Raw genomic sequence first — 19,269 nt, 5'->3', positions numbered from 1 at the left:
TTGTTGGTATGGAGGGGGTATTATGAAATTGCTGGGTGTGATTCCTTTTCCAAAAAGGAAAATATGTTGCATTGAATGCAAAGGTCAGTCCTCATTCAGGAATAGAGTGTTAGGGTGGGAAGGACGAGGCATGAAATAAAGAAAGGCATATACTACTAATTTGACTTGTCAAATTCCCCAGCTGGAGTAACTATGAGAAAGTTCATGGGAATAGAGAGCATTTTGAGGCCCAGGAGACTAAAGAGCTGTGTGATTCGACAAGGCACATTCTCTCTCTGGGCCTCAGTTTCTTCATTTACAAAAGGAGGTTGCTGACAACTGCTGTCAAGTCATCCTGACTCATGGCAACCCCATACACAACTGAATGTAACACTGCCCAATTGGTTGCAGATGGGGCCATTGTGATCCCTAGGGTTTTCATTGGCTGATTTTCAGAAGTAGATCACCAGGCCTAGATCCCCCTGGTCCATCTCAGTCTAGAAGCTACACTGAAACCTGTTCAGCATCATAGAAACATGCAAGCCTCCAATGACAGACATGTGGTGGCTGTGCACGAGGTGCATCCAGGGGTGAATTAATCAGTAAGCAAGGTACGCATCGGCTTACATTAAGCAAGGTGTGCACAGGCTTACTTGTGTTTACTTACGAATCTGTAGTGTGCAATTTCACATGGGTTTTACCACATCGTTGATCAGGTGAAAAACAGGTGAAATTGTTCACTACAGATTCGTAAGTATGCACAAGTAAGCCCACGCGTACCTTGTTTATTGGGTAATCTGGCCCCAGGCTCATTGGACAGTAATTGAACTTGGGTCTTTCTACATAGGAGGCAAGAACTCTACCAGTGAACCACCAATGCCTCACATAAAAAGGAAGTGGCCACACTCAAAATAAAGTCCGAGGTCTCTTCCAGCCCTGTGACCCTGCAAATTGGGTGTTTGAGTAAACGTCATCAGAAATTTTTGGCAAAGTTATGTTTTGTTTTTTCAGTTGTTCAATACTCCAGTGTAGGAAGGACCTTTTCAAGTTCCCTGTTTGTGGCCTCTGGGCCCTCTTTATCTGAGCACAAGAGGCCAATGGGCAAGCAAAGCCATTTTCCCATTTATTAGACACGACTGTTCTTCCTGCAGATAATCACCTTCATGTAAGGCACATCCAGATCAAAATCATCTGAAAGGTTTTCCTCAAAGAGGCCATCAGTCTTTAAAATTGCTAGACAAAGAGCTGTTTGAGGAATATCGCGTTCTGGGTGTAATTTTGCCTTTGTTCCATTCCTTTCCTGGTAGTAATCATATATATTTGGGATCTTTACCCACAGATCCAAAGAATAATGGCCTTTCATTACGCCAGTTCAGATATTCCCAGTCTTGTGTCTAGACCCACATAACACATGACCAGCACTAAAACAAACAGAACTGAGGGAGCTTTTAAGTGATTATTTATTTTCATCTTGTCTTGCAATGTGTATTAGCAGTTGGAACTCAGCATTTCTTAGAAGCCAGGAAGAGCAGTGGTGTGACTTGTAGCCTTGACAGTGTTGCCACTGACTGGACCATTACGTCATTAGAGAAACTCTGAACATTCTCAGTGAGCTGATGGTGAGCAGTGAGCCGTGGATAAACCAGAAGGCCACTTGCCATGTATGTGCTATACTTGGATTATTGGAGGTGCTTTTACTAGATGCATGAATCACGGGTTTTATTGGGAAAGAAACTCTTTGCTGCCCTTTTTTTGTTTGTTTGTTTTTAAAGCACCTTGGAAACTCACGATAATCCTTAAAAGTGGATTTCTTTTTAGAACTTCAAGCCTTCTAAAATAAATCATGGGCCTTCTTGTATTTCCATGTGGCATGGGCATGACATTTGCTGGAAAGTGGTGGGAGTCACCAAGGAAATGGTCAGCCTCTGTTACATAGCTCTTGGCTGAAGTCACCCTTGACTTTCCATTCAAGGCATCCCAGTCCTCTCCCTCCGGTAACTAATTGGAACCATGTGACCTGATCTCAGATGAAATCATGAAGAGGAGCAGGTGCAACTTGTAAAAATAATGCTTGGAGAAACCTGGTTGCCTTTCATCCATGGCTCTCTCAAAGCTTCTCCAAATAGTAATTATTTCTTAGAATACTCTTGTGAACTAGTTAAGGATCATTACTGCCATTTTACAGATGCAGAAACCAAGAGATCAGAGTATATGACTTCCCAATGAAGAAGGATGGGAGTGAAGGTTTTCTTATCTCTTGGCTCCACAGTGAAGGCTATATGGCCTGTTAGATCAGTTGGATCACCTGGGGGGCTTTATAAATTATTGATAACTGGATTCCAGCCCAACAGATTCTGATTTAATTGGTTTGGGGTTGGACCTGGGTATTGCGGATTTCAAAGCTACTCAGTGACGCTTATGTGCTGCTAAGACTGAGAACCACTGCTTAAATGATTATTTGGAGTATATCCAGCTGTTTCCTGTATGGCTCCACCTGGATATATTCTGCGAGCACCTCAAACTCAATGTACTCAACCTCTTCCCAGACCTGTTCTAGCTTCACCATTTAGCAGTGGCCCATGTCTAAAACCTAGATGTCATTCTTCCTTTTTTCTTCCCTTTCACTCATTCAATCACCAAGTCCTGACAATTCGGCCTCCTAGAATTTGTTCACTTCTTTCCTAATCTAACTTATCCTGGATGAGGCCGTTTCATCTGTTCCCTGTCTCTAGCCTTACTCCTCTCCAAACCATTCTCCATTCTGTAGCCAGAGTGATCTGTTCAATCTTTATTTGGGAACCTTTGTAAAGATGTGACTTCATCTTACTTCACCATCACCCAACATATTCTCTCCTCCAGTCTTTCTGAGCTGGCCTTATATCATACTCTCTCTTACACATGCTAGTTCCTCAACCTAGGACACTTTTCCCTCCACCTCCGCCTCCTCACCTTAAAACCCATTGCCGTCAAGTTGATTCCAACTCATAGTGACCCTATAGGACAGGGTAGAACTGCCCCATATGGTTTCCAAGGAGCGCCTGGTAGATTCCAACTACAGACCTTTGCTTAGCAGCCATAACTCTTAACTACTACGTCACCAGGATTTCCTCAACTTAGTTACTCCTTTATCTCCTTGAAGAAGTCAGCCCTTCCTCTATGCCCCATAAGCCTGGCTGAGTGCCCTTCTTTGTACCCCCAGTGCACTTTGTACTTGTCCTATTTATCATGACTTCCTATGGTATCAAGGTGTCATTACCCATTTACTCTTCTGTCAAACCACTCAGACTACCAACTATGAGATCAAGGACCACATTTGTCTTGTTTCCTATCAAATTCCCAGCAGCGAGCCCAGGGTCAGGCCATAATACATGGCGACAGTGGAGGATGGATGACAATCTTGTCGAGGTAATGCTGAAAAGTCAGCATGAAGACCACTGCTTAGAGGCAGCGGGTGCTGTGAGAAGAAGGCCCTGGTTTTGAGTAGTCCTAGATGTGGGTCCTAGCTTTGATAAGACAGCTGTGTGCTCTTGAACTCTGCCACCTCACTTCTGTAAGACTGCCTTCTCATCTGACAGGGCATTTAGCCCACATGATCTCCAGTATTTCTTACAGCTCCAGAATCCTGTGACTATGATAGATGTACATGAAGGAATCACAATGTTAGTTTTTCTTCTTCTCAATTCTGTTCTCTGAACCATTTCATCATGACCTTCTTTTCCTGAACCCACCATTTCTTTTCTTTTTTTGTTTATTTGCTTTTTGTTTTTTTTAATTTTTATTGTGCTTTAAGTGAAAGTTTACAAAGCAAGTCAGTCTCTTACACAAAAACTTATATATACCTTGCTACATGCTTCTAATTGCTCTCCGCCTAATGACACAGCCCGCTCCCTCCCTCCACTCTCTCTTTTCATGTCCATTCCGCCAGCTCCTAACCCTCTCTGCCCTCTCATCTCCTCCCCAGGCAGGAGATGCCAAAATAGTCTCAAGTGTCCACCTGATCCAAGAAGCTCACTCCTTACCAGCATCCCTCTCCATCCCATTGTCCAGTCCAATCCATGTCTGAAGAGTTGGCTTCAGGAATGGTTCCTGTCTTGGGCCAACAGAAGGTCTGGGGACCATGACCACTGGGGTCCTTCTAGTCTCAGCCAAACCATTAAGTCTGGTCTTTTTACAACAATTTGGGGTCTGGATCCCACTGTTCTCCTGTTCCCTCAGGGGTTCTCTGTTGTGTTCCCTGTCAGGGCAGTCATCAGTTGTAGCCAGGCACCATCTAGTTTTTCTGGTCTCAGGCTGATGTAGTCTGGTTTATGTGGCCCTTTCTGTCTCTTGGGCTCGTAATTACCTTGTGTCCTTGGTGTTCTTCATTCTCCTTTGGTCCAGGAGAACCCACCATTTCTTATCTTCCTTTTGATCCTTTCCCTTCACTTCTCTCCCTTTCTTCATCTGACCTTTGCATCTTTCTACTCTTAGCTGCTCCTCTTTTCCCAATTTGCACATTTCCCTCTTCCTCTCCAGGCTGTTTATTTCAAATCTTCCTCTCCTTGCCCTCTTTGAGCCTATTTGCCCTAGCTCTCTTTGTCTTCATCCTGGTGTTTCAGCTTATCCTCTCTTTTTGGAATTCTGTTGTCTGTGATTCTAAGCCCAATCTCCCTTTCTCTTACCTCACTAGATTCCATCAAAGCCTGTTCCTTGTTCAAGTGTGTCCAATTCTGCCAACTCCCTAGCTGTGGCTCCTCTCCTGCCTTTGACAAAAGGCTTGCAAGGGGGTAGGGTCTTCTGGGCCACAAAGGCCTGGGAAACTAGGTATAGCCACAGGACACCCTTCCTGATAGCTGGACCACAGTTGGGGGGTGGGGGAGATGCCAAAAGCAGTTTGAGCGTAGCTCTTCAAACAGGTAAATTTTTAGGCTGAGTGGTAAACCAAATTGGTTCAATGTGCCTTCAACAATTAATAGAACATACCTGGTAGACCCCTAGCGTCCAAATGAGTTACTGCACTCCTAGGAATTTGGTTTTTTTTTACCTTTTTACCCTGGGTGGTTTTGGGTTACCCTGGTGGCAGGAAACCCTGGTGGCGTAGCGGTTAAGTGCTATGGCTGCTAACCAAAGGGTCAGCAGTTCGAATCTGCCAGGCGCTCCTTGGAAACTCTATGGGGGAGTTCTACCCTGTCCTATAGGGTCGCTATGAGTCAGAATCAACTCGATGGTACTGGGTTTGGTTTGGGGTTTTACCCTCACAGCGTTGGAAACCCTGGTGGCATGGTGGTTAAGTGCTACCGCTGCTAACCAAAGGGTCGGCAGTTCAAATCCTCCAGGCGCTCCTTGGAAACTCTATGGGGCAGTTCTACTCTGTCCTATAGGGTCACTATGAGTCAGAATCGACCCGATGGCAGTGGGTTTGGTTTTTAGTACTCTTTCAAAATTTAATCTGTCTTCTCATTCTGAGCAAAATGGAGCCCTGGTGGTACGAATGTTTAAGCGTTTGGCTGGTAACTGAAAGGTTGGTGATACCCACCCAGTAGCTCCATGAAAGAAATACCTGGTGATCTGCTTCCGTAAAGATTAAAGCCAAGAAAACTTTATGGGGCAGTTCTACTCTGTCACATGGGGTGGCTAGGAGTTAGAATCGACTTGATGGCACCCAACAACACAACGACATTCTAAGAAAGCGGAGTAAGCAAATGTATAGGTTGTGAGTTTTTCTGGACCATATTCATGTTCAGTGATTTGCCTGAGCACAGGTCTTATAGACAGAGCCATGCCAACACATCCAAGTCACTTTCACAGTCAACCTGTCTCTACTCCAGTCTTTGTCAACCTCAACACTATTGATATTTTGGACCAGACATTCTTTGTTGTAGGGGACTGTCCTGTACATTGTAGGATGTTTAGCATCTTCAACAACCCAAGCTTGATCCAGAAGGAATAGAAAAATGTTTCAAATAATATAGAAATCAGTATTAATCATTACCAACTTTATTAATGTTCATTCTAGATGGTGATGGAAAGCGGTGATTGGCTGGTTGGTGGGGACCTTCAAGTGCTGGAGAGAATAAGGTGGAATGATGGGCTGGACCAATACCGCCTGACGCCTCTAGAGCTCAAACAGAAATGTAAAGAAATGAATGCTGGTATGTAGGCTGGCTCTGGCGCACTTGGTAACACTCCTTACCACCCTCAGAACACTTCCAAAACATACTTTCTGATTAAAGGATTACGGATATCAGGAACCAACATTTTTGTACTTAAACTGGAAACATCTTCTATTTGATATGTCTGTTGATACAGAAACAGTTTTTTACAGTGGCACTATACCCATAGATTAAATACTCTGCAGCAGTTAATACACTCATATATAAAAAACATGCACTGACACAGAAAGCTGCCCAAGGGGTACTCACTAAGTGCAAAAGCAAGTGGCAGAGTGATATGCAGAGCATAATCCTGTTTTGGAAAACATAATAAAATTTAAAATCCAGCCAACTTTTATGTGTAGAAGCACAAGATGATGGCAGTGTGTGCACCAGATTGCAGATGACAGGGGCTACCTCGTGGGGATGCAACTGGACCAAGGGGAGGGGAAGATTTTCACCTTTTACTCCATCCATTTTGAAAAAGAAAGAGGAAAAAGTAACAATAGGATTATGGGTGGTTTTATTTCTATTTTGGGCTTTTCTGCATTTCCCAAGTTTTCTATAATGACTATATACTAATTACATTTCATAATCAGAAAAGGAAGTTAAAGCTCTCAGAAGTCTATCACTAGAGTTCTTTTGAAGACTTCTTTAAAGTGAAGGTGAAGTTTTTTTGTTTTTTGTTTTTTTTTACCTCTGTGTACTGTTAAAGCCTTGCACAGGCCCCAGAAAATGTTCCTCCTCTTTGTTCCCCCAGCTGGGGCGTGAGACTGGAGCCAGGCACAAGAGGACTGACTAGTGCTGACCCCCGTCTGAGCCCTCCTTTGCAGGAAAGGTCCTGGCAACAAACGTTTCCATTTCTGAATCAGGCTCTCCCTTTAGGGCTTCCTTCCTCAGAGTTCTATCTCTGTCTGAGCAGTCTGGCTTTGGCTGGTGCCTTTGGATTAGCACTTCTAATGCCCCAGGTGTGCTCTTCAGTTGCTAATCAAAAGCAGGTAGATGTAATGAATGTACTAACCAATAGATACAGCTCCATCTTTCTGGCCGTTCTCATGGTCAAGTGACATGTGTGTTCCTTTGGCTTTTGTGCTTTCCTTTCCCAGATGCGGTGTTCGCATTCCAGTTGCGCAATCCTGTCCACAATGGCCATGCTCTGTTGATGCAGGACACCCGCCGGCGGCTCCTGGAGAGGGGCTACAAGCACCCGGTCCTCCTGCTACACCCTCTGGGTGGCTGGACCAAGGATGACGATGTGCCCCTGGACTGGCGGATGAAGCAGCATGCAGCTGTGCTCGAAGAAGGGGTCCTAGATCCCAAGTCAACCATAGTTGCCATCTTTCCATCTCCCATGTTATATGCTGGCCCCACTGAGGTGAGCAGTTGGGCCATGGCACTCAAAAGTGCAGGCTCAAACTTAAAAGAGCCAATGAATCTCTAGGATCCTTTGTTTGTATGAACAGATTTTAGAATCTTCTGGTCACTCCTATTTATCCATCATAATTATGTTTCCATTTGTTGCTGTTGTTGGGTGCCCTTTGATCCGTTCTCAATTCATAGCGACCCCATTGACAGTAGAACTGCCCCATAGGGTTTTCTTGGCTGTAATCTCTATGAGAGCAGATTGCCAGGTCTTTGTCTCACAGAGCCACTAGGTAGGTTCCAACCACCAACCTTTCAGTTAGCAGCTCAGTGCTTAACTGTTGTGGCACCAGGGCTCCTCGATGTTTCTGTTTAGTTTATGTAAAAATGCTAGAAACATCGAATCAAGTCTGTTCTATATTGCCTTTGAGAATATGGAAGTTGGTGTGTGAATAGGGTGAATAACGCAGCTTAACTGGGTTATACAACAAGTTGTATCTAGTCTAACTGAATTTCAGAAGTTCCAGTTCCTCTAAGTGCATCACCATGTCCTGTGAGCTACATGGGGAGGGAGAAGATGCCTTTAAAGAAATGTCTCCCTTTCATCATAACACAGCGAGCCAATCAAGCAGAAGTTTTCTTTATCCCACCAAACCACCAGTGTGGTAGATTTGAGTGAGTTTGTGAGAAGTATGATGAATTGAAAGGGCCCAACCCTTGGGAATGCCCCAAATTGAGCTTAATGACTCCTCTTCAATCAGATCACAGCTCCAGGCTCCCAACTCCCCTCTCCATCTTTTGTATTTCTGAGCTATAAAGAGGGCAGTTCATTTTGAATTCTCAGTGTGGTATTGAAGTGGAATCATTGTCTGCATATGAAAGGTAATTAGCTCGTTACTGGCAATCATAAGATGTTGGAGTTTGTAATTTCCTTTAAGCTGTGCTTTATTCTGGATAAAGAGGAACTGGAAAATATAATTCACATAATCTTGTAGAAGAACAGTAAGATCTGAGTGTTCCCAGTCTGCTTAGTCTGTTTGGAGAGGAGATGACAAAATAATACATCGGGTTCTAAAAGGGGAAATTTTATCTTTAAAAAGCCCCTATGCTACCCAGTATGACCAAGCAAGGGTCTGAAGGAGACAGCACAGAGTCTTCGGCACCTCTGCATTTCTTGCAGTTTTAGCTGGACCACATCACTGAATTACTCTGAAAGCCTAAAGGTGCCTCGGTGAACAGGGACCCATAAAGTTGGCCACTGATAACCAGCATGTCCCTTATGTGGTATTTCCTAGGTCCAGTGGCACTGCAGGGCCCGGATGATTGCGGGAGCCAACTTCTACATCGTGGGCCGGGACCCTGCAGGAATGCCCCACCCTGAGATAAAGAAGGACCTGTATGAACCCACTCATGGAGCCAAGGTCTTGAGCATGGCCCCTGGCCTTACCTCTGTAGAAATCATTCCATTCCGAGTGGCTGCCTACAACAAAGCCAAAAAAGCCATGGACTTCTATGATCCAGCAAGGTAGGTATCCAGAGGAAAATCCTTTCATCAGCATCTGTACAACTGTAATGGTAGGGCAGAATTTTATACCTTTGAAAACCTTAGGCTGTCCAGCCCATTTCCCCGTGCTCCTCACTGGAATCAGAGGCTCGTGAGAATGGAGTCGAGAATTGATAGTCTTTCCCCATTATCAAACCTAGTCTTTCATATTTTATCCCCTAAAGTTGTAGCAGGAGCCCTGGTGGTGCAGTGGTTAAGAGCTCAGGCTGCTAACCACAAGGTCGGCAGTTGGAATCCACCAGCCATTCCTTGGAAACCCTATGGCACAGTTCTACTCTGTCCTATAGGGTCGCTATAATTCAGAATTGACTGGATGGCAGTGGGTTTGGTTTTTGGTTTTGGAAAGTTGTAGCATAGTGCCTTGCAAATAGTAGATGCTCAGTAAATATTTCTCTTTCAACATATATGCCTTGAGCAAGGAGTGGGTGCCTGAGACATTAAGCAAAAGGAAGTCAAAGTAGAAAAAGATTTAAGTGAATATTTTTAGTGCGCTCACCATGCTCAGAGCTCGTAGGAGTAGACAGAGAAAATAGTCTCTGGCCTTAAGATAGTCCCCTTGAACCGAACAGGCGCACAGTAAATTTTGAATAGATTGTTGCCGTTCAGTTAGCTTAACTCAGGGAGACCTTATGTATAACAGAACAAAATGTTGCCAGTCCTGTACCATCTCCATGATTGTTGATGTGTTTGAGTCTATCGTCGCAGCTACTGTGTCAGTCGATCTGAGGGTTTCCCTCATTTTTCCTGACCCTCTATCAGAGGAGCCTTGCTGGTGCAGTGGGTAAGCGTTTGGCTGCTAACTGAAAGGGTGACAGTTCAAACCCACCAGCTGCTCCTCGGGAGGAAGACGTGCAGTCTGCTTCCGTACAGATTTACAGCCTTGGAAACCCTATGGGGCAGCTTTACTCTCTCCTATAGGGTCACTATGAGTCAGAATTTACTTGACAGCAATTGGTTCTACTTCCACCAAACATGATGTACTTTTCTAGCAATTGGTCTTATTTCCCTTCTGCAAGTTCCCTTACCGGAGACTTAGTGAAATGCTCGTTTTTGGAAGAAGATGCAATATTTTACAGAAATTAGAAATGTGGGTCTAAGGACTCATAACTTAATCTAGGAATCCTTAAAATAGATATTTACCTCCACTGAGTTCTTTGTTGCCACCTGTGACAGGCACAATGAGTTTGACTTCATCTCAGGAACTCGTATGAGGAAGCTCGCCCGGGAAGGAGAAAATCCCCCAAACGGTTTCATGGCCCCCAAAGCATGGAAGGTCCTGACAGATTACTACGTGTCCCTGGAGAAGAACAACTGAATGCCTTTGGCTCCAGAGTTTCTTTCTGAAGTGCTCTTTGGTTCTCTTTTCTATTTTTGTGATTAGATAGATGGCTTTGTATCCAATTGCTTCTTGGTGACTGATTTTAAAGTTACTATTTCCTAACTAGGTCAAAATTGTATAATTTAAAGTCAAATTTGTTTAAAAAAAAAAAAGACATTGGAGACCAAATCTTAACCAGGTGGAAGCGATATTCTTATACATTTCAGAATGAAATCAGCTGTACTTTCTACAGCATCTGAGCAGCTGGGGCCCAGATTTCTCAAAGCTTTGACTACCATGTGTCTAGTTTACTTGCCAACAAATAAAGCTTATTTTCTAGCTTAAGTCTTGCCGACCTGCACTCTCCCAAGGGCATATACCAGTAGTAAAATAAATCAGTTGAGCAGCCTCTTCTGTCCAACTCATCAGGAAAAAACAAACGGGATTTCTCACCCTATATGAGGTGTGCCTCATGTCAAGATTTTTGCTAATGTCTGACCTCGTGCCTATATACAGCCTTACTGCCCAATCTCTTTGGTGAATTAAGACCTAAACTGTAGAAACCAAATATGTGAAAATGTGAATTTAATCTGAGACCTATGCAACCTAGTTCCGCCATGAAAGCTATATTGTCTATTAAGTCAGAACGGCCTTTTGTGAATAACGTAACTTCAATTAAATGGTGACTTTAGAGTGCCCAGGGCTCAAACCATCTGGCGATGTTGTAGAAAGTTAACTTTTTCCCTCTTTGCTGTGGTCATTGTGTCCTATGGAGAGGCTAGGTTTATCTGGCAGCAGTGAGGTCCCCCATAACCAAAAAACGGTTCACACCATCAGCCAGTCACGTACGCATGCACTGTGAGCTGCTGAGCACTATAACAAAAACACAGACTTGGCTTGATGAGGAAGTAATATGGTGCTGTGAGTCAGACTCAACGGCAACTGGTTTTAATGGTGGTGCTGAACTAGCGCAAAGATACTTGTCTCCCCTGGTGCTACCTACAGCACGCAACACAGGAGCTGGCCTGATTCCCCTCAGCTGCAAAACAAAGCACCTTGAACAAGGGCACTTACAAAGCAGCCTTCTTATATATCGAAAGGTCCCGAGTTTTCTAATCCCAGCTAATTTTATTGCAGTTGGAAAAAATACTTTTCCAAAGACTCAGGCTGTTGTGAGATACTCGACCTCTGATGTTTTTATTCCCTGGGAGGCAATCCTTTGCACTTTTTACATAATTCATTGTTGCCACAGAATGTATGAAGGTACAGCACCTTTTACACATGGGTCTTTCTGGAAGAGCCTTAAACTAGAAAGACAAAACTGTGATTTTTTTTTTTTTAATACTTTTCAGTTATTAAAAAAAAATTCGAATCTTAGCTAATGGAAGTTCTTTTGAGAATAAAGTATATACAGTGGCCACAGCAAAAAACTATCTTTTATACTATAGTGCCTGTATTTATCGGAGGCATTCACTACTGCCTTTTTAAACAAATGTATTTATTGAAATTGAAAACATGAGACGGCATTTAGTGCCTTAACCAATGTTATTTTGTGATTTTTTAAATGTATTTAAAACTGCTCTTCTGCTCTAATACCACAGTGCAAATGACTATTTCTATGTACAACTGATGCTTGTCCTTATTTTAATAAATTTCTCAAAATGCAGGCTATCTTTTCTGCTAGTAATTTGGAGTGTAGGTTGGCCGTGTGACTGGCGAGGGCTTTGTGTCTGTGTAATGGGAGATGAACAGCTGCAGCCACTCTCGTTAAGACCATAATTTCAAAGCTGCTTACCCTTGTTCATGGCATGTTCACGTCATTTTTCACCAAATGTGCTCTAGATGTGACACATGGTCTCTGCCAAGCACTAGTGATCTTTTCAAAGGTGACAGCGTGGTTCAGATGCCTCACCCCAGGATTTCATTGCACAAGGATCTGACTTTTTTTGGCCATTTGAGATGAAGCTAACTTGCTTCCCTGTTGTCAAGGGAGTAGATCTTGTTCTCAAAGCAGCCCCTGCCCAGGAGTTTCACTGGTTGACTTAGTAGCAGTTGTGTGTGTGTGCATGTTTTTTTTTTTTCTCTCAGCAACCCCACACCTCCTCCAGCCTCAGCAGTTGCTATTTTCGCATGTAGAAAGGAAGGATACCTGTTTCCACCAGTGCTTCCAATGACCTACAGGAGTTTCTCAGGTTTTATTTTTCTCCTTGAGTCCCTCCCTCTCTTTTGTCCTGAAGGCTTCATGCAATTTTTTTTCTACTGGCCCTTACCCCAAATACAGCTGGTATAATGGCCAACTCAAAGCTGCCACTTGTAGGTCCTCCTGCTTTCTCCCCCCAGTTTACTCAGTGAAGCCTTGTGCCAATTAGCACAGGAAATGTGTGTTTAAGTACATGAAGATATATATAAGTGGTGCTGAGGGAGGATGCCACAGGGCAGTGTGAAAAAATCCTGTTGAAAAAGCAGAAGCAAATCATTTGGCCAGGTTAATAGCAGACCTTATAGATACATCAGTACTTTTATCAGGCCACAATTTTTTTTCCAATCCATCTTTCCTTTAAGAAGAAACAAACCTTGGTTAGTTAACAATACCAAGTTGGTATTTTGTTTTCTTCTCATCTTTCTCCTTTCTATGACCTGACTTTTAGGTCTTGTACTGCTCAACATTTTCCTTAGAGCTAATCAGGACAACAGATGGGCACCAGATCTGTCAATCGTTGTTCTTGTGTCTAAACGTTCAATGGAATGACAGTGCAGCTCTGGCTGTGGGATGTGGGCTACTATAGGTTTCCATCCTTGAAGCATTTCCCATCACTAACGTGTATAAACTATTGAGAATTTACTACGTAAAGATATTGAAAGAGAAACCACTTATCTTCCTTAGCATGAATTAAGTTCTTTGGTGAAGATTACATATCATTGAGCCACTCAAAGTACGCATTTACCAAATGATGGAAACAATATACAAGCAACTCACTAATACACACTCCAAAGGACTAATTTTCTTATTTTGTAATCTTACTGAAATTATTACTAAAAATAAGTGGGGCACTGGCTAAAGCTTGGACATCTTGGTTTAATAAAAGAAAAACCTGGACAAAATAAAAATATTTTTCTAAGGGGTTAGCCAAAAATGGTGGCTGCAAGAAGTCTGCTGAACTGAGAGAAATGAGGCCTTCATAGGTGAACAGAGGTCCTTAGTAGTTTTGCAATGGCTTACCTTTTCTAATTGAGGTCCCCCTCCCCCAGCCCACTATCCTCCTAACCTGCTGCTTTCAAGTCGATTCGGACTCATAGCGACCTTATAGGACAGAGTAGAACTGCCCCATAGTTTTCAAGAAGCATCTGGTGGATTCGAACTGCCGACCTTCTGGTTAGCAGCCATAGCTCTTAACCACTATACCATCAGGGTTTCCACTTTGACCTCCTAATTTGGATTCACTGCAGAAAAGACCTGTCTCAATTAGTAAAAAATCTAAACTATAGAAATGTTTTTAATGTAGTTTTATTACCTCCAAATACGTAAGCAACAAACTGATGGGCACAAGTCTTTTAATCTACTTGTAATCACTGGCATCAATAACACACACATTCTATTTGCTAAAGTTCTTAAATACAGTTTACTTCAGAAGTTTAAACCTGTCCTCTACCTCTTTTACTAAAGTGACATTATGTGCACGTTTTTATAAACTATTATACAAGTTTATGGGTAAAGAAAAATCTTGATTTCTATTTATTCCATAAACTTCCTTTCCATAAATAAAGTTCAGCTTAGTGTAGGCTGAAATAATAATGGACTGCTTTCCATGTAAACAACTTGAATATTGATCTGATATTTTAAATTAGTTGAAAGACTGGCCTCTACAAATGTATTTATCAAAACAAACCTGCATTTATGTAAGAAAGTAATTTCACTAACCCCTAAAGAGAATGTATCCCCCATCTTATCCCCAAGTCATAGAAAGAATTCTATAAAGTGCTAGATCTTTGGGTATATGAGGTAAACAACCAAAGAAAAGCTTACAGCTCCAACAGAGCCAAGGGAATATGCAAGTGTAATAAACAGAAGCACCAGGTACATGCAAGTGTTTACTCGATGCTTTACTCAACGCTATGTTTCATAATTTGTGCCCCCCCCCAAAAAAAGGTCGGTTTACCAAGGCCTACACCTATCAGTAATACTGCTAAGAAAGTCACCCAGACAGAAGTCTCACAGCTATATGATGGTCAGGTCAGTATTGCTAAGGGCCCTACATCTGTTTATCAAAATGACTACTGTTGCTAGTGTATGATTAGTGAAAAATGGGATGGAGGCTTGGAGCACGTCTATTTCAGCATTTCCATTATTTTAGAGATAAGGAAATGAGCCCTATAAATCTGAGATGACTTGGAAAAGGACACAATAACCTAGAGCTATATTCACTTTATAGCTTGCATTTGCATATAACTGAAAATAATCTCAGAAGGTACACATTATGATCTCTATTTACAGATAAGGGAACAAGAGCCAAGAGAAATAGATTTGCCCAAGGCTCTGCCATGCAGTGTATGTACATAAACTCCACAGGTGGAACTGAAACCTATAAAGTTGATCTGAACTTTACATGACTTAAAATACCCACACAACTTCTTAAAAAAAGTTGAGTATTAGGACTTCTGCTTCTATTAGAATGTAAAACGATGCAAGAGACCTTCACTCCCATAGTAACAAGAAAAAAAAAAAAAAAACAGAAAAAATTAAATACTACTTTTCTATGAGGCTAGCAAAGAACAGCTGATGAAAAGAATTCCTAGTGAACTGACTTCCAGAGAGAAATAAGCCCTTCAGAGGTAAGCAGAGAGCAGTTATACCGGGAATGGATTCCCAGGTTTGGATACAGTGAACAGGGGAGTGGGCCTGACCTAGATGGAGAGACTTTACAGGTATGAGGAGAATTCAGCCAAGCCTCAGACAAAATAGTGTACTACTGGGACAGACTGGAATCTGGAAACACCTGCAAAAACAAACTGTTGGCTGGACAATCCTCCTTCCCTGAATTTTGCCTAGAAAACGGAAGTAAAAAAGGTGCTGGAGGTATAGTCTTATACATTCTCATGGTGACTGGATTCCGGAACGCCGTCACAACTGAGTATAAAGGTAAACCATCAACATCTGAACCTGCAATCTGAATCGCTCCCAGCTCAAATACTGACAAGATCACAAGGTTGCTGCATGGGACGGTACGGGGTGAGTAAACCAGGGTGGCTAGGTGAACACTAATTAAAGGTGTGGCCCAGATCCAGCATACCTAGACTTGAGGAGGAATCTAAATCATCAGCCCTTCACCCTGCCTTTCAGAGGAAACGCCTTGCACTCTCTGGAAATAAAACACACAAAAAGTAAGGTATACTTCAGTTCCACTGTTCTTTTATACCGAATACCTGGGACAAAATTAAAAAAAAAAAAAATTAAGTAAAGAGTAGTATACAGTGATCTACCTAGCCAACGCGCTGGGCAAGCCAAGCAGCACGCCATCACCAAGTGGAAGTGGAACATATAGAACATGACTGAACAGTTCCTGAAGGCCCATCCACACAAACTGATAAGCGTGTTGCTCATACTTCTACAACGCCAACTTGTTCATTCAGCATATACCTAATGGCTTCATGTGACCAGCTGGGGGAGCTTTACAAATGGCCACACACCACGTCAGCACAAATCTGAAGCTGGACATCATATTTCAAGGGCAGCCCTAAAGGTCAGTGAAAGAGGAGAATCTCTGTGGAAGAATTTCAAGTGATACATACTGTCTACTTCACCTGGAAGAAGAAATAGAGAACGTGGGTAGATTCACAGAGGAGGCAAATGGTTTGACTAAATTGGTCAAAATTAGGGGGAATAAGGTTGGAGACAGGTGACAAGGAGGAATGAGAAAAGAGACTGAACAGAGGATAGAAGAATAGTGTAGTAAGACTATTTGTATCCTGTGTAAACTTTTATCAAAAGGCTTACATTGCAGAGGACGACCTTTATTGGAGGAATGGTGACCCACTCTAAAAAGGTATCAGTTGCTTCTACCTCAGTTTCCTTCTCTGATGTATCATATATATTTGTATATTTTAATTAAATTCCCTTCACTTTCCTCTTTAATGTATCATTGAACAGAGAATGCTGGTAGTGACTGAATTTACCACTTAGGTTAAGAGCTATAGGGAGCTAAGGCTGTTAACCAAAAGGTCGGCAGTTCAAATCCCTCAGTTGCTCTTTGGAAACTCTATGGGGCAGTTCTACTCTGTCCTATATGGTTGCTATGAGTTGGAATCGACTCAATGGCAATGGGTTCTTTTAATGGGTACTACTGGATATTCTTAACTTAAGTGAAGATATAAACAGAAAGGACATGAGGAAAAGCTACAGAAACATTAACCCTTATTTTCAATCAATATGCCATCAGCTTATAAACCAAGAAACCCTGAAATTTTTAAATAACTGAAAAAGACCAAAGAGTAAGTGGAGGAAAAAAAAAATCAATAAAGAGGGATCCCTTTATTACCCATTTACAAAATAATAGTATAACATAGTTATTAAAAATGGAGACAATTTTTTTTTTGGTATCTTATGTTCTGCATTAGAATTTTCCACATCTTCACAATTTTTCATAACTTGCTTTTTGTATTCAAAGTGTTCTCCTACAGCCTCTACCCACCCCACTATTCAAAGTACAACTGAAGAATAAACTATCCAATATGTTCTAGTGACAGAATTATTATCAGGGAATTAATCCTGTAACTCATGAATAAAGACAGAGTTTTTAAAGAAATACGGTAAAAATATATGAAGCATAATTTCACCTTTCTGACGATTCATAAGGCACCTCAAAACTGTGTTGTGCCATTTTCTCAGCCTGTGTTTTTAAGTGTCTGTAACAGAATTCTGGTTAATGGAATTTCAAACAAAAAATCTTTCATATGTAGTTCACATAGGATCAACTGGCATGGACAATATAAGAATTTTGATGTGTACAGCTGTATTTAACTAGGGCACAATTTATAAGATGCTAAGAAAAATGTAAAAGTTAACGTTACAAAATGAGTATTTTCAGCACATTTAGTAACAGCTACTTGTTTGAAACTACCATTTCGTTTTTGATGACCAAATTATATTTGACATAATTAAACAAAATACAGCTTTAAAATAACATTAAAAAAAACCATGGTTACAAGACAACTGAAGAAAGGTAGGATGTCACATAAATGTATTGAATGGCAGAGTTTTTCAAATACATTCTTTTTCAAAGGTCTTCAATCCATCTTCACTTAAGTCAATGTAAAATTTTAAAAATGTCTTTACTTAAGGTGCTTGGAGAAAGATGTGAAATCAGCACTGATCGCAGGATTGCCTGACAACAATTCAATGCTGATCACTGAACACATTTTTACATGCTTATCCTCACAACCATAATAACTGAGTCACATCTAAGTATCTGAGTCAGATGTGGCTGACTGTAACTAATCAGGTGCAGACAGAGAAACCCTCAACTTAAAAAAAGGCTGAAACAAATAACTGGAAAATGGCTGAATCACTGTACCTTTCAGACATAACTTTAAATCTTAGTTTTGCTATATACTATTCGGTACTTTTGACTCAGTAGTTGGGGTAAAAAAAAAAGTTTCTGTATTCAAATGTATCTACAGAATATCAATAAAAAATGTGTGAATATATACATTTAATACACACACACTCATGTATCTAGGAACCAGCACTTAACCACATCCGCATTTCTCACTGATGACCCATGAATCATTTGCTACTTATGCTATAAGGCTGTACAATATATGGCTAAGGAGGTCAAACACGAGCACACATTCTCGGGCTGGATTAAATTGTTCCACCTCATGATTTCTGACAAGTAGTAATACCACTTATATAACCACTGTATCTCAATAACTTAGAATCCAGAGTATAAAACCAGTGTCATAAACATTCAGCTCCCTCACTATGTGAAGAGCACTCTTCCTTCCATTCTATTTCCACCAACTAGTAACAGGGCACACCAGACTAGATCACATTGACTGTACAAATGATCTTTACTCTCAATCTAAACAAACATGTGTTAAAACATTCTGAAATGCTGCATCCTTTGATTTCTTCATCTTTTCAATTGCCCGATGCAGGTCCTGCTGTTGCACAGGCCGGATTTCATCTTCATCAGGGCTAAAATGCAAATAAACCCATCAGATATTTAAATAACTTTAGAATACACTTCCCCAAAATAATAGTTTACTAAGATTTTTTTTTTTTTAATTACATGAGGTAAAAAAAAAAAATTTTTTCCCAATTGTACAAAAGAGTGTAACAATGAAGTCTCTTGCTCATGCAAGAGTATCAAGATAACCACAATAAACAGCTTCATACAATTTTTCCAGGAATTATCTAGGTTTATACAACTCATAAGGAGCCCTGGTGGCACAATGGTTAAATGCTCGGCTGCTACCCAAAAAGTTGGTGGTTCTAACCCACCCGGTGACTCTGGGGGAGAAACGACCTGGGGATCTGCTCCTATAAAGATTACACCTAGGAAATCCTACGGTGCAGTTTTACTCTGTCGTATAGAATCACTGAGTCAGAATCAAGTTGAGAACAAACAACAACCACATATTTACTGCCAACAGGTAGAAAGCTAAAATGGCTGTCTATAAACATACCTGTGCTAACTAAAATCAAATACTTCGCACCAAGAATATACATACAGAATATTACTATATGGTGGAAATATTATATAAAGTTGTATTCGTTTATCCAAATGGGAATATAATTCATCAAGAAATCAAAAGTCATTCCCTGAAAACTTGAATTAAAAAGCAGCATTCCTAGGTATATGTTCATGTTTAGCTTTTGATGAATTGAAAATTCCCCCCCTTCAATAACGTCAAAC

The 19,269-nt window shown here is 41.4% G+C and overlaps 2 protein-coding genes across 7 annotated transcripts in view; one reads left to right on the top strand and one right to left on the bottom strand.

Annotated features, from left to right (window-relative positions):
• The window catches only part of PAPSS2 (3'-phosphoadenosine 5'-phosphosulfate synthase 2), a 134,892-nt gene that overhangs the window by 101,128 nt on the left and 14,495 nt on the right, over positions 1-19,269 (top strand). For 2 of the 5 annotated variants that reach the window (XM_010589130.3, XM_064269606.1), the window contains exons 9-12: positions 5,975-6,110; positions 7,217-7,485; positions 8,768-8,997; positions 10,210-11,533. In XM_010589130.3, the coding sequence (XP_010587432.1) occupies positions 5,975-6,110; positions 7,217-7,485; positions 8,768-8,997; positions 10,210-10,351 (777 nt within the window). In that variant the 3' untranslated portion in view covers positions 10,352-11,533. Of the gene's footprint in view, positions 1-5,974; positions 6,111-7,216; positions 7,486-8,767; positions 8,998-10,209; positions 11,534-14,846; positions 17,441-19,269 lie in introns of those variants that run through there. The other 3 variants (XR_010318101.1, XM_064269607.1, XM_064269608.1) reach the window with 2 other exon arrangements.
• ATAD1 (ATPase family AAA domain containing 1) overlaps positions 11,655-19,269 on the bottom strand; it is an 86,081-nt gene continuing 78,466 nt past the window's right edge. For both annotated transcript variants that reach the window (XM_003409251.4, XM_023546950.2), the window contains one exon: positions 11,655-18,548. In XM_003409251.4, coding sequence (XP_003409299.1) covers positions 18,428-18,548 — 121 coding nt within the window. In that variant the 3' untranslated portion in view covers positions 11,655-18,427. The remainder of the gene's footprint in view (positions 18,549-19,269) is intronic.

This window comes from Loxodonta africana, chromosome 16 (assembly GCF_030014295.1).
Source record: "Loxodonta africana isolate mLoxAfr1 chromosome 16, mLoxAfr1.hap2, whole genome shotgun sequence".
Classification (NCBI taxonomy): Eukaryota; Metazoa; Chordata; class Mammalia; order Proboscidea; family Elephantidae; genus Loxodonta; species Loxodonta africana.
The sequence above is the reverse complement of the archived record's forward strand: the minus strand, read 5'-3'. Positions and strand labels throughout refer to the sequence as shown.